The 15239-nt window shown below is 42.7% G+C and overlaps 1 protein-coding gene across 3 annotated transcripts in view; it reads left to right on the forward strand.

Annotated features, from left to right (window-relative positions):
* TRIM67 (tripartite motif containing 67) overlaps positions 1–15239 on the forward strand; it is a 37035-nt gene that overhangs the window by 10965 nt on the left and 10831 nt on the right. For 2 of the 3 annotated variants that reach the window (XM_068402719.1, XM_068402739.1), the window contains 4 exons: positions 535–657; positions 1958–2068; positions 5033–5192; positions 12348–12493. In XM_068402719.1, the coding sequence (XP_068258820.1) occupies positions 535–657; positions 1958–2068; positions 5033–5192; positions 12348–12493 (540 nt within the window). The remainder of the gene's footprint in view (positions 1–534; positions 658–1957; positions 2069–5032; positions 5193–12347; positions 12494–15239) is intronic. The other variant, XM_068402730.1, reaches the window with a different exon arrangement.

A 15239-nucleotide genomic window follows, 5' to 3' on the forward strand; every position in this document is an offset into this window, starting at 1 on the left:
TGGGTGTTACAGCATCAGTTCCACACCAGAGAAAGCCATGCCCAGGAGGAGGAACAGCTCAGGAACTCGTAGTACCATCTACTCAGATTTCTACAGCTGCATGGGATTCTGTGGTAGCATGGTTTGTTCCCCATTGATATGACAGGGGTTTATGTAACACTAAGAGATACCGAGGCCCTACTCAAGGCTTAGTGTTGTATAGTTCAGATGCTGGCCTCTGGGACAGAATCCTCTTACGTATATGTATGCACTGTGTATGTTAGGTTTAGCTTTTACATTATGTTATACTACATCTGTTGTCCAGAAAGTGCCAGTAAATCAAGGTTTTAAATAAGCCCATCTGTGGCATTGCATCTTACTGTTCCGTTTTATAGCATGCAGCTATTACTGGTACAGCTATAATGAAATCAGAAAAGCAACAGAAATGCCAAGGTCTTGAAATCTTTTCTGAAGAGAGTAACAGGTAAGAATGAGCAATGGCTTAAGCTGTAAAATATGCTTTATTTGATGAGTACGACTCTCACTTTCTTCCAGGAGAATGGCTTGGATTATGAAGCCTGTCTTGTCGCTCAGTGTGATGCCTTGGTTGATGCATTAACACGACAAAAGGCAAAACTGCTCACAAAGGTGACCAAAGAACGGGAGCACAAGCTGAAGGTGAGCACGACTCTCATGAGCTGAGCATGGCTGCTGATACCTGGTGTCACTGTGAATTTTGTCAAGTCCTCAGTCTTTTACACCATGAAAATTCCTGGTGACCAAATCCCAATGTCCTTTAGCAGGTTCCAGTTCAGCAGTTTAGTGGAACTGTGCTTATACACTTAAAATGAGACATATACTTCAGCAGCTTGTTGAATCAGGCCATCAGTCTTTATTTATCTGATGGTTTGGGGCTATCTTTTGAGAGGTGCTTATCAGTAAAACCTGTGTGTGGTCTGGATTCTGGGACCTTTGCTCAAGTGAAATGTTGGGATTTTGGTGTATCTTCAAACCTTTGAAATTCAGGCAAGCCACCTCCAGAAATCCACGTGCCACTCAAAAGATATTAAAGAAATGCAGTAAAGCTGGGTGGGGAGAAGAAAGCTCTAAATGGTTGAAGAAAGTGGCAGTCAAGAAATGTTTAAATAGAGTCATTTCTTGAAATGTTGAACTGCATATGTGATTTTGAGGTATTATAGTGCCAGTAACATTAATAGCATCTAAGACAGAAGGAAAAACTGAAGTGAAATATCTAACATGGCAAACAATGAATAAAATCTACCTGAGATCAGCATTTAAAAAACTCCATGCTTAATAAGAACCAACACTTAGGACATATACTACTGACAGTACAGCTAATCCTGCAGTTTATTCCTGTTAGGCTGTTGCACCTCAGGAGTTGTGCTATCGAACACAGTGCTGTTAGGCCTAGTCTAAAGCCACGTGGCAGCAGAATCACGTCTGAAATCTGGAAGAATGAGATGCAGCTTTTTTATTTCTTAATCCCATCAATGCATTCTTAAGCAGAGCAGGTTCAATGCTGAGTTGTGAAGAGAATGGTAGGGTATAATCTGCAAGAAACCACTCCTGCTGTTATCATCTATAATATTTGCCTTTTAAGTGAATAATTTTTTAAAAGCTCATATTTTAGTGAAAGTGTGATTGTAAATGTGAATACTGCAAATGCAGAAACGTGTTCTGTGCTCTTTCTGCCCTGAGCAAGCCTGATCTTGGAGCAATTAATCTGCTCTGAAAATTGAGATTCCCTGTGCACAACATTTTGCCAAGCTAATTATCAGTATTTACAGTACAGAGCAAGTGAGTGTAGCTGATGGAGATATGGCAATGGCCATATGGCAGCTAAATTAAGCATAGCTTTAGCACACTCTTCCATTTGTTGTCTTTTTCTGAAATAATCTTATACTATTCACTGTAAACTGAGGCAGTCAGCAGAACTGTACTGATGCTTATTTTCCAGGTTGTTTGGGACCAGATAAATCACTGTACACTGAAGCTACGCCAGTCAACGGGGCTTATGGAGTACTGCCTAGAAGTTATCAAAGAAAACGATCCCTCTGGGTTTTTACAGGTATTTTTCTTTCTGAGTTCTGGGGAAAAAAAAAAAAAGATGTTATAGTTAAATCTAAAAATGGACAGCTTTGCTAATTAGCCTCTTTCACCTCCGAGGCAGGTTCACCATAACTCCTGTTAGCACTGTCTAACAGCTCAGATAACCTGGTGGCTGCATGAATGTCCCAGCAAAGGGATGGCTTTGAACAGCCTCACTCTGACCAAGGAATGGAGTTAGTGGTCACACCACTTCCCTGACTGCTGGCGTTTTTCCTCTTGCCAGCCCTTCCGCTGGGCTGAAAGAGAGATGCTATGCAGTTAATGATAGCTTTCTGCAGAATATCCTCATCTGAGAAACCCAGCATAGGGCCTCACAGAGCTCTCTGATCAATTTGGAAAGGTCTATGACTCAGCAGAGTAGTACTTCTCCCCTTTGCATTACTCTTTCCCATGTGAAAGAGTCCTTTCAACATCTCCCCTGTGAGGAAATCCAGCCTTAAGGGCTTGCGTGTAGCTTTGCTTCACTGGAGTTGTTGCACCTCACAGGGCTACAAGATCTGTCTTGTAGCTGAAGGATCCAGATACCCCCTCTTTGCAAAATTAAGCAGTAACTGCTTTAATTTGCAGGATATTGTTTCTTAGGTGCAAGCAGTGAAAAGTGTCTATTGATGAGATAAAATGTAACAGTTTTATTATCTGATTAATTATTTTGCCTAATTAATTCTATTATTTTTATTAATTATTTTATTTTGCCCTGTTAGTTTTGTTGCCTTATTAATTGCCTAAGAAGAAAGGCACATCAAACAAAATGATCTGCACATGGCTGTCACATGAACAGGGCACACTGCACACATGAATGCATGAGTGTCAGAGGGCTGTCACAGCATCCCTAAAAACAGGATGAGAATTAGCCAACTTAAACCTATTAGCACTCCAGATTGATTGTTACTGTCACATCTGGTCTCAGGCAAGAGTGGGGAATGTGTGATGTGTATTAATCTCAAGACTACACAGATTTTATCAGGCTGTTGGTTGGATACTGCAGGAGAAATGAAACCTTTAGGTCTTATCTACATGCTAGATAGAGATATGCTTTGTTTTCATTTCAGTTTATTTTTCCTGTAACCTTAGTGGCTTCATTCTTTGCAGTCACCTTTTATTAAAAGATACTTTTGGTTTTACCTTTTCCTGGTTTATCTAATGATACTTTCAAGGCAACCAGCAAACACTGAGGCATTGCATTACTTAGAGTAACTACTCCTGCAGCCAGGACACTGAAACACAGGCAAGGGATCCAGCACCCCAGTAAGTGACTCCAAGGTTGCAGGAAGGCTATGAGATGCTCCTTGTCACGGTTTAAGGCTGGGCTGGCTATTAAACCAGTGGCAGACGCTCTCTATTAACCCTCCTCCCCACCCCCAGAAGGGGAAGGGAAAGGGAAAAGGGAGAGAGACTTACAGGTTGGAAAGTTAAAACAGTTTTAATGAACTATAATAACGAAAAAGAGTATAATAATAATAGTGGAAATAATTAAATATATACAAATATATACAAAACCAAGATCGAGCTCCCCCAATGTCGGTCACATCCCCACCGGCACCGCAGGGCAGGCTCCGGGAAGGCCCAGGCTGGGCCCAGCGACGGTCGAGAGCTGGATTCAGGGATGCACGGATCAGGATCGGGGGCAGCAGGAAAACGGAGAGAGTCCTCTTTGGACACCGGCCATAGCAGAAAGAGAGCGAGACCCTCGTGATCCCCCCGCTTTATACTGAGAATGACGTGTATGGGATGGAATACCTCGCTGGTTAGTTTTGGGTCACCTGCCCTGTCCGCTCCCCCCCTGGAGGTGTGACCCCCCTTCGGCTCTTCACTCGTAAGCAGTGAGGAATTTAGCAGTGACCTTGGTTTCTCTAAGAACAAGTACAGCAAGAGCCTTTCTGCATAACATCCCTACCGGTGCCTCAGTGATAACTACAAACTTTGAGCGTTATCAGTCCTAGAAGCAGACACTGTCTGCAAAACATGCAGTTAGTTTCAGAAAGTGCAGTTACTTAGAAGCAGCTTAGCTGGAAGTAAAAATCACTGACAAGAAAATCAGTTCTGTTTTAGTCCAAACCAGGACAGTCCTTAACTTACTGCACAGACTGATTACGAGCTGTTGATGCAGGGGCTCAGACAGGAGTGTCTTCCCGTAACACTAATGAGGAAGGGTATCTGAACTCCTGCAATAACGAAAAACTGACTTATCCAGAGGAAAATTCTACTCTCTGTGACTTACAGGAAGATCACTGGGAGGGACTCCAGATATCCAAATGGCAGCTTCACTGAACTCAAGGACAGTCGAGTTCATTGATTTCCACAGAGCCAGGATTTCACGTCCAGAAGAGTCAGTTGCGATCATCTTAGTCTGACTTTTGGCCTAATTGTCTGTGGGCTGAGCTAGAGCAAAGCTTTAAAAATGAAATTCGGTTTTGATGTAATGGTAGAAAATCTGTGATATTCTTTGAAAATCTGGCAACTTAGCACCCTCAGTGTGAGAAATACACACCTTCCTTCCCATTTAATTTTTTTTGATTTCTTTCAGCTTCCCACCACTGAATGATCTCTGCTGAATGGAGAGACCCTCTAACATTTAAGCCTCTCTTTTTGCAACTGCTTTTTAAACAGGAGAGCAAAACTAGACTGTGCGGATCAGAGAACAGAGTGCAGAAGTATATGTGGCGTTCAGAGGCATGATACATAACATAATCTTAACAGGCTTTGTAAATGTGATTTTTACTTTCCTACCCTAAGATGAGATTTGTTTTGAAAAGACGAGATGAAAGGATGCAACATAAATGGACCTCACCCCAAAATTACCAGATCCCATCTCAGCTGTTGTACTGTCATATTCCTGCTTTCTTTGTGCTGTATCCCACAGGCATTTTGTCACTTTTAATGTGTGCATCTGCCATTTCATTATGAGACTGATATTCTCTTTCAGATTTCGGATGCTTTAATCAAGCGCGTTCAGGTATCTCAGGAACAGTGGGTCAAAGGAGCCTTGGAGCCAAAAGTGTCTGCTGAGTTTGACTTGACTCTGGATAGTGAACCTTTACTGCAGTCCATTCACCAGCTGGATTTTATTCAGATGAAATGTAGGGGTGAGCTTTTATGATTTTCTTTTTTCTGTTTTTTGTGCATGTGTTGAAACAATGCTGGGAGGGAGGGTGCACAGAGGGAGGAAAGAGGAATGACTTGAAATTGCTGGATAGTTTTAAAAGATTTTCAAGCAAATTCAAATTACAGGGTGTTTCCTAGAAAGGTGTGCTCACCCTGGGTGTTTCCTAGAAAGGTGTGCTCACCTCACATGCAGTGACCTGAGCAAGCTCAGACAGAGATACCAGGTGCAGTTAAAGATTTGACAAGATAAATTCTTCAGAGTAGGGATATCTATCAGCTTTGAAGATTAAAAAGACATTAGATGCATGAAACTTTATGCCATTTTACAGCATTCCTAGATTTAACATGGTTAATTCAAAATATGAATTACCCCTATCTTGTCAGGAACAGCTGAAGTAGTAAACAAATATTCCCCTGACACACACATATGCTTGAATAGGGAAAAAAACTCCCTTTGACTTATATCTGGACTGTGCTGCAAACAGTGCCCAGCTTAAAAATAGTTGCGAGGCAGAGATTCACAAGGGGAAAGTAGCTCCATGGCTATACCTTTCCTTGATTCCAGGAATCTGAATGATTCCAAGGGACACACTAAAGGGAAAGAAGGTTAAAAAAAGTATTTGAAAACAGAAGCTGATGAACAGTAGATGCCATTGGCAGAAAAAATATTAACATCATGCACTTGTAATGAGCTTGGTTTATATGGAGCAGGATGAGAACTGCATCAGAATTAGATAGAGCCATAGACTGGCTGGATTTGAAGGCCATTGTGGTCCCTGGGAATGATGCCATTAGCTTCCCTCAGTGGTGATTCAAGCCTTAATTACACATGTGGGTGACAGGGTAGAGGCTGCCAGAAGTCAGTGAATGAGTTAAGGATAATCGTGTCGTGAGGCCGGATGTGCTTTTTTTTGGCTCCAAGCAAGCATAAAGATTTCTGTTCAGTTTATCTGTTCTCTCTGGGCCTAATGCTGAACCTAAGAGACCCAAGATGAAGTAATTAGGGTGGATAATTTGTCAGATAAATGTGTGGAGAAACAATGGATAAACAGTTAAAGGCCAAGGTCGGCTCACCAAGAATGGTTTGCATCTTGGCATAAATGGGCTGTGTTAAAGTTACTCAAAAAACACCTGTGAACTGCTCTTTTGAAATGATGACAGCCAGGAAAGCGGAGTCAAGAGAGAAAGAGTATCACTGATAAAACTTCTCCGAATACTGTCTGCATTTGTCTTTTTAAATCAGTTTATATTTAATGCTGGTTATATTTATTGTTAAATATATTTAATACTAATCTTGCACCACTCTCCTTCCCAAGCACATAAAGAATTTAGTTAAACTATCCACTTAGATTGATAATTAACCCCAGATCACTTGAGGTGAGAGCAGTTTAGGTATTTGGCTTTTGGACATTCATCTGGCGTTAAGCCTGAAGACTTACAAGACTTTAATTGAGCCAGATTCGCTGAAGCTTTATGAAAGATAGTGCTGTCCGCTATGCTCTCATTTATCATATGGTCACAGTGAAGCTCTGATACTGCACTAGACACAAGTCTGAGGAGCAGAAAAGAGGACAGGACTACTTCTGCCCAAACCTGCGCAGAGCTTATGAATGAACACCCTCAGGCTTTGCTCCCCAGAGGCACCTTAACAGTTAGCCCTCAGGAAGGGCTTTTCCTTGAGCTGTCTTGGCCTTGACCAGGGAATACCTATTGCACTTCCCCTCAGGTTGGTCAGCACAACTGGCGTGACCATGTACACGCTGTGCAAAGAATGGTGGAAATGGCGTTAACCTGGCCACTATTCCTGAAGGTGCATAAGGGGCGGCTTTATTCTACCTTGCGTCTCTGTGTACCCAAGCAGAACAAGCCACCAACTGGTCCCAAGCCAACATTCATAAGTATTGAGGATTGTTTAGTATATAGAGGTGTATTTATATTTTTCAGTTTACGGCAGCGAATCTATTTGCATTTTAACTGCTCAGTCTGACACTTTGGCTTTTTTTTTCCTGAAATTTTATGTCTATGATCTCAACCAGCTCTGCATTATTGTCTCATGCATAGTGGTCTTGTATCTAGAGATACAGGTACCACAGAGTAAGCGACTCAGCATTTCAGCAGCGAGCACCCAGACTTACTAAGAACATCACTTTGCTGACTATGAGGCGAAGTTGGTATTGCAGGGTGATGTTTTGCTATTTATCACCATCAAGACTTGTATATTTCTGAGCCTCCAATTTCACAAAGAAAAATCTGTGTCTCTTCACATCTGCTCCTCTTTCTCCAATCCTACCTACCCCATCGCACTAACAAGTCATCACTATTTGCCAAATGTTGGTGTTGAGAGGAGTGTTATTAAGTCACTATACTGGTTGATCTGACAAGCGTAGATGCATTAAAGACACCAGAGACAGTCTGTAAAGGGAGTTTTGGGGAAACCTAGGAGAACAGGGCTAGCGTGGCTTTTCCAACTGCAAGCTTTGGAACTGTTTTGTTCCAAAAGCTTTGCAGTGTAAGGTCTGTACTATTGTTATCAATGCTTAGTGCATGACTGAATTTCTATATATTTTTTCAAACTCTGACCTCATTCAACCTCAGTGAGCTTGCACGGGTCATTTAGAGTAAAAGCATGCTTGTAAGTAAACATTGATTCACTGTGTTAGACAAAGAAGAATGAAAATGAGAACAAATCACATCACATTTGCTTTGATGACTTGTTCATGTACCTTACTGGTGGACTCTCTATCAGCCCATATCTAAAGCTCATCTCAATAAATAAAGATCAGGGGTGTTTTTTCTTTTTACAGACAGAAAAAGCAATTTGGTAACAAATTAAATGTGCAGAAATGTGATAGGTGCAGAAGTAATGCTTAAGCAGTCATGTTGACCAAAGGGTCTCACTGATAGCCCTTTGGCAAGAGTGCCACACTCCCCAGGCTAGCTGACCTGCTGAGACACATGCACCGCTCTAGGAATTGCTGGCATTTTGAGCTTTCCCAGATCCCTTTCTTCTGTCCATGTTTTCTTCTCTCTATTGCTTTTTCTGAAGGCCTCAGCACAAAATTTCTGTCCTCTTTGATGACTGGCTCAATGTGTATATCACATTTCCTCAGTTCAAGCTACAGGCACAGGCAAATATGTGTTCCAGGTTTGTTTTGTTCAAACAGCTGGAACTGTCATATGATCTTGGTTTGTTGTAAAACAGAGACTAGGTACAAAATAGGAAAAAATATAGCTACTCTTTACTTTTCTGTACCACCTCTCACTCATATGCCCCTTCTCCTTGTCAGGAGTGACTCCTTCACTCTTCTGCAAACCAGTCCATGAAGATTCCCCAGACACATCTCCTGCTGCAAATTGTCTTTGCTTCTCCAGCCATGAGCTGCACAGCCCTGATAATGAAAGAGTAAGCCCTTCATCATAGGCTTTATCCCTCGTTCCATCTGCTCTGCGTCATGGACCCAGGTCTTTTCCTGTGATCTTTCCTTCTATCTCGATAACACTGTTTGCAGGGCACTTGCTACAGCAGTGACTCAGGCTATTACAGGGCCGTACTGCAGTTTTGGAAGAGGTCAAAGTTTTCATGTTTCTGAGGGTCCTGTTCTTTCACTGCATTTAGTGTTTTAATAATTAATATGGGAAGGTAGAGGGCATCACTGCACAACTTGCTTGGCAAGAGGACAAATAACAGACAACATCTTAGAGCAGCCCTACTCTACCCTGAGAGGAGATCAGCTGTGAGATTCATTGAGCAATGTGTTTTTGAAACTGCTGAGTTGACATGAGACATCAGTATCACATTTTTTAGCTGTGACCTGCATGAAGCACTCTTAAAATAGCAGGACATCATTCAGACTCATTAATAGGTCTTGCTGTGCCAATACAGTATAATTTCTCCGTTTATATTTTCAATCTTTTCCTTCAAATCCTCTCTAGAGGACTTTAGGTTGAACAAGAAGTGGGACAACACTGTAATTTAACATCTGAGTCGTCTTTTTTTTCTGACACTTAGCTCATATTTTTCTTTTCTTAGTCCTGTCCCATTGCTCTTCACTATGAAGTGTATCCCAGTGTCCCAATTATTCAGCTCACTTTGCACTTTCCTATGACTTTTACAACAAGTGTTCACCTTCTCCCAGAGGGAATCTGTCATCAAGGCAAATCTCTGCCCATCTGCATCCAGGGGAGGAGGCAGGTGCACAGGTGCAGCGAGCGTCATCCAGCAAAGCTGCACAGCTCCTTGGTGGGAGCTTCTTACCTCTCCTTCAGCTACTGTAGGTTGTGCAGTTCAGGCCACAGGCTGGCCCAAAGGGAGTAGGAGGCTGGTAAGGATTACTCGTAAAAACTTACATGTCCAGTGACACAGTAAGGAATCTCAGGCACTTCCCCATAGTATGTGTGACTCTCACACGTAGGGCCCAAATTCACACTGCCCCTGGGAAGTGGGAACAACAGCACTTTACCATATGAAAACATACTCTAATCCTAGATGGCATTCCTGTTTCCATAAATAAAAGGGACTCATAAAACACTTACCTTCCCCCAAAAATTCTGCTCTTTTTTTTCTGTGTTGTGCATTATGTGAGCAGTCTCTGAAAGCCTCCTATCAGTGTTCCTAGGAGATTTTTGCAGGGGTTTGGAGAGGTTAGCGGCTTATTCAGAGGTGAGGGGTTGTCTATTTTGCACTTTATAAACTTCAGGAATTAGGTTTTCATCCAGTTTTGCCAGGGGGAGCCTCAGAAATAGGGAGGGCACAGCGAATGCCTCCTGAGAAGGTTAACTGGCTAGCTAAAGTGGCAGGAGTGTGGATGACTGATACAGCCCTATCTTCTCCCAGGCTCATCTCATTTGAAACACACAGGCTAACAAACACAAATAAAACCCCAAACTTGAAATGGTTCACTTTTAAAAAATCACATTACCTCTGAATTCCTCATTTTCAGGTTTTTGACTCTTGTAATGTCACATTTCTGTTACTTCTCCAAACACAGTGTCTCCTAGAGAAAAGTCTGAACTTTCTGTGTGAAAAAACAAGGAGGATTTTATTTATGACACCCTCTGAATCATCCTTAAATATCAAGGAATAGGAACAAGGCTTTTTTTTTTTCTCTTTTCACATTAAAACCTTCAAGAGCTAATTTATAAAGCTCTTTTGTTTCAGACCACAGTCATTCTTCTGGGCTACCAACAAACTGCATTCACTGTGGTGATGTGTAATGCCAGCAGAAAGCCACGGTAGCTTCTGCACTGTTTATCACAAGTGTGATGTTGACTTTTGTGTCACTTCCAAAGTGAGGGTGAAGACTTCACCCCCTCACACAATAGTGTCCATTTTCCCACAGACTGCTTGGTACACAAAACGTGAACAGTCCTACAGTCCCCTTTTATCCAGAGAGGTAAAATAAGCAAAAGGAACAGCTCAAGGGCTTAGCTCTCACACAGAGTGAGGAAAATAAACCAGAGGCTCAAAGCACTGTAGATAAAAGAAGAGCAAACTGACATTGTTAAGAGCTAAGTCAATGAATGCTCAGAGCACTCAGCTCCTTGCAAGACACAGTCGAGCTCTGCAGAAATGATCCTGGACGGTGAAATTCAGCCTTTGGCAGAAGACCAGGCAGGGTCTATGCATCACTTATATTCCACTTAACCTGTGCGATTTCAGTGATGCGTAAGATACGTGTCAGATCTCTCCAGAAGACTGAATTTTCATTTTATAATTTCCAGCAAAGGGTGAATGGTGAGAGTTTAGTTGTGTTTAGCAGAGAAGGTGTGGTAGAGGCCTCTTTCCCACCTAGGCATGGCTGAATGTTTTACTCTGTTTATTTTTATTTTTAAGATGCTGGTCTAGTCAACAGCCTCTTGGTGTTTCTCCTGGGCAAGTCACTAAAAAGGCATGTTGGTAGATAACTTTGCACCCATAATTTCTGAGAGGAGAGAGCAACAAGCAGTTTCCTGTGGTGCAGAAGTTCCTTTTGCTACCTGAACCGAAGGATTTAGATGAAATTTGGAAATGGAACAGTTTTCTTCGACAGCTTCTTTTAAGATGGCTGCCATAAAGATAACATATCCAAGGTGGTTTTGATGAAAAACTGGGGGTTGGCGTTAGATTAGATTTAAAAAACAAAAACCTTGTGGTGAAGAATCATTTTGCTGCTGTCGGTGGAGTTCAGGCTCTATCTCGCTGCTGTGCTGGGAGGAGTGGCTGCTCTGCTGGTTAATAACCCAATTCTTCTTTCATGAGCTGGGCCTCCTGGCAGCACTGCGTCTCCCATGACGCCTCGTGGCCTGAGACACCCCCTGCCACCACTGCCAACTCTCTCCTTTTGGGGACAGCAGCAGCAAAGTGCTCTAGAGTGACAAAAAGCTCTTTCAGCCAGTGACCGCCTGGGAAAGAAACTGGACGTGAGGCCCCCAGGCTGTAGTTCTTATGAGGCACCAGAAGCATGTCCAGAGGAGGGCCACGAAGATGATCAGAGGGCTGGAGCACCTCTCCTATGAAGACAGGCTGAGAGAGTTGGGGCTCTTCAGCCTGGAGAAGAGAAGGCTCCAGGGAGACCTCATAGCAACCTTCCAGTACATGAAGGGGGCCTACAGGACAGCAGGAGAGGGGCTTTTTACAAGGGCATGTAGTGACAGGATGAGGGGGAACGGTTTTAAACTGAAAGAGGGTAGATTTAGATTAGATATTAGGAAGAAATTCTTTACTGTGAGGGTGGTGAGACACTGGAACAGGTTGCTCAGAGAAGTTGTGGATGCCCCCTCCCTGGTGGTGTTCAAGGCCAGGTTGGATGGGGCTTTGAGCAACCTGGTCTAGTGGAAGGTGTCCCTGCCCGTGGCAGGGGGGTTGGAACTAGATGATCTTTAAGGTCCCTTCCAACCCAAACCATTCTATGATTCTATATGTTTCTGTTTACGTATTTCAGCCAAATGAAATTGGATTAAATTACTCTAAATGAGTAATGACATTTTATTATATCATTTTTACTGCCTTTTGTTTCAAGGAAGGGAACGGACCCTCTTCCTAATGAATATTGACTCCCCTGTGAGGGGAGGGAAGTGAGCAGTCGTCACACTGCTCATGGCACAGACTAGCGGGGTAGGGCAGAGTTACACTAATCTGTACCCGGTTCCTGTTACAGTGCCACCCGTCCCATTACTGCAGCTGGAGAAGTGTTGCACCAGAAACAACAGCGTGACATTGGCCTGGAGAATGCCACCTTTGAGCCACAACCCGGTGGAGGGTTACATCTTGGAACTTGATGATGGAGATGGTGGCCAATTCCGAGTAAGAATTTCATTCAGCATTTATTTGTGGTTTTTTGTATATGAGTTTCCTCAGAATGTGGATTTGTGTCTATCTGAGGGTGGGGAGAGGAGGTAGGGAAGATATGGGTTGTCAAAACATCCCTGCTTCCCTCGTGTGGATGTAGAAAGCCCCAGGTGCGGATGCTGCTTATCAGAAGGACCCCCAGCTTGGGTAGGAAGTTTGATTGAGGTTATTCCTGGGGCTCTGGAAAAGAGAGCCTTGCTGAGGTGAAATGAGGAATTTCAAGTCACTGCTACATCTACTGTGTAGTCCCCCTGGAATGTACCACAGCAGGAAATCCCATACTAGCCTACAGGAGCTGAAAGTGATTCATTCCACAAATCAGAGACATCTTTGAAGCTCCTACGCTGATCTGTCCATAGCACCCCGTTTCAACAGCTGAGATTCTTGGTCCAGAAATGCAATGCAATTTTTCCTGGTTTTCTGTATAAAATTATGGGATTTCTAAGTCTTTTCTCTGGGAGTGGATGAGACCAGGCTGGTGGAAGCTTTCCACAGACATGCTGCGAGGGGAGGTAAATATGGGAAGGCATCCTGAGTGCTGTTCTTCCAGACCCTCAGGGTGATGCCACAACTGCTTGCTCCTGACTGCAGGTGCAGGGTACTTACAGGCTCCTGTCCCTTCTTGCCACATCCTGATAAACAAACTACAGAAATAATTCAATCAGCTTTCTGCCAGCTATGTCCTGCTGGAAGCTGTGGCCCTTCCTCCTCAGGCAGGCTTCACACTCTTGTTGCTCGGGGACTGGGCTGTCCCAGTGCATTCCCTAGGGGCTAGTGCCTTGAAAGCATCTGGAGATCATTGTGGAGTACAGCTGCTCTCTTCACAAATGGGAAATTTTGCCAAACACATGTGATGGCATTTCTTTGGGAGCTGCAAACTGGCTTCTCACTGGAAACCTAAAAGTTTCTCAAGCTGAAAATGGCCTGGAACAGGTCCACCTAAAGAACTGCCTCCCTGTGCCAAATGACTACACCAAGGTGTACCAGTAAAGGCACCTGATTTCGGCGCTCCTTGTTAGAAGACAGTGATATTGGCAGGGCATTTTGAAGAGGGCACTGTGTTTCTGGAAGGTCTCCTCAGTTCCTTGGTCGAAGTATCATTTCAGATGGGTTTGAAGAGGCTGGTCTCCACTACTGAAAGTGTGAAAAGGTACCTTTGTGAACGGCTGCTGGGAGCTGCCGATATAATTAATGTTAGAGTGTTATCAGTGCATGATGAATGAAGAGTTAGGAACAAGGTGTTCAGAATTCCAGTGTCTTGGCTAAACATTTTCAAGTGCTATTCACATCTAAATAAATACTTGTGAATAAACAAGATCTCGGACTTGTGCGTATCCAAGATACCCCATTGAAAGATAACTGCAGGCTTCTCAGCAATGCCATTCCAATAAGAGTTTGCTGACCCTTTTCATGAAGGATTATATATCTGAAAGCAGTGACACTGACTGCACGTTATCAGTATTCGATGGGTGGATTTAAAGAACGGTTTTTGTCTCCCATCATAGCAGAGAGCATCAATCTGAATAAACACAAGCAGTGAACAGTGGTAAAAATATGAAATGGATTAGAAAATGTGAGAGCTGTCCTACAAATACAACTTTTTGCACAGACAGCATATGTTATAACATGGAGATAAAATAATCTATTCTATTAAAACTCTTCTTTCTCTCCATGAAAGACCATCAGCTAACTCAGGACCAAAGTGATTTTGTTATTTGTAGCAGCCGCTGTGGTAGCAAAGTGGACAAACACATGACCTGCTGTAAATTTAAGTAATCCCTTTCTTATTCATCACATACTTAATTCACTTAAGGCTCATATCAAAGAGCCTTAATGAACAGGACTACGCTTAGGCATATACTTAAGTATCTTAACTGAGCTGGGGCCTGAGTGGTCTCCTTAGTCACAGCCTTGAGCTCTTTAGGGCCTTTGCTACAACAAATCTATGGATTACACAGAATCTGAGAAATTGGAGGTGGAAATGAATTGTGGCTTTCAACCCTCTGCCAAGACAGGATTTTTTCCTTTTCTGTAATTTTCTGCTGCTTTGTTCAGTTTTCCAACAAACATGAGGTTTCTAGGCTTCTTTCAGATCATTATAGAACATATAATCTGACTGATCCTCTTCATTAGTCTACTTAGATGTTGTTCCTCCTGAAATATTTCACATTACACAAGTGCTTGCTCTTTAATAAATCCTTGGAGACTTTTATGATGTCTCTGTTGTCTAGTTGCTGTTTCATCATGTGATGTATGTGATCCTAATCTTTAGGAGATCAGTGTCTTCTGGCTCTGTGTTTGCAGGTTTCAAAATTATATGTTAACACAGGCATGAGACAACCTGTCAAACAGAATAAAACTCTGTTTACTTGGGTTTTTTTAATCTTCCACACTCCCTCTTTTTTGGTCCTACATAAATATAAGAATAGCCACAGTGGGTCAGACACTGGGACTACTATCCAAAATAGTGTTTTGGAGTAGATGTTTAGGAAAAGAGGATAAAAAATAAGATATTTCTGTGTTGCCCTTTATTGCTGTACCCTTCCAGCTTCATCTTCACCTTATGATGTCTCCGCCTCTGTGGCTGTTCATGTTATAACAGCATAACTTCTACATCCTGGGAAGCAATGAGAAGCTGTTCACTTGTGGCTTATATTTAGAAATCTTACCATGTGATCACAAGGCACAGAGCAACAGTTAA

The sequence above is a fragment of the Nyctibius grandis genome, chromosome 1, assembly GCF_013368605.1.
Source record: "Nyctibius grandis isolate bNycGra1 chromosome 1, bNycGra1.pri, whole genome shotgun sequence".
NCBI classification, from domain to species: domain Eukaryota; kingdom Metazoa; phylum Chordata; class Aves; order Nyctibiiformes; family Nyctibiidae; genus Nyctibius; species Nyctibius grandis.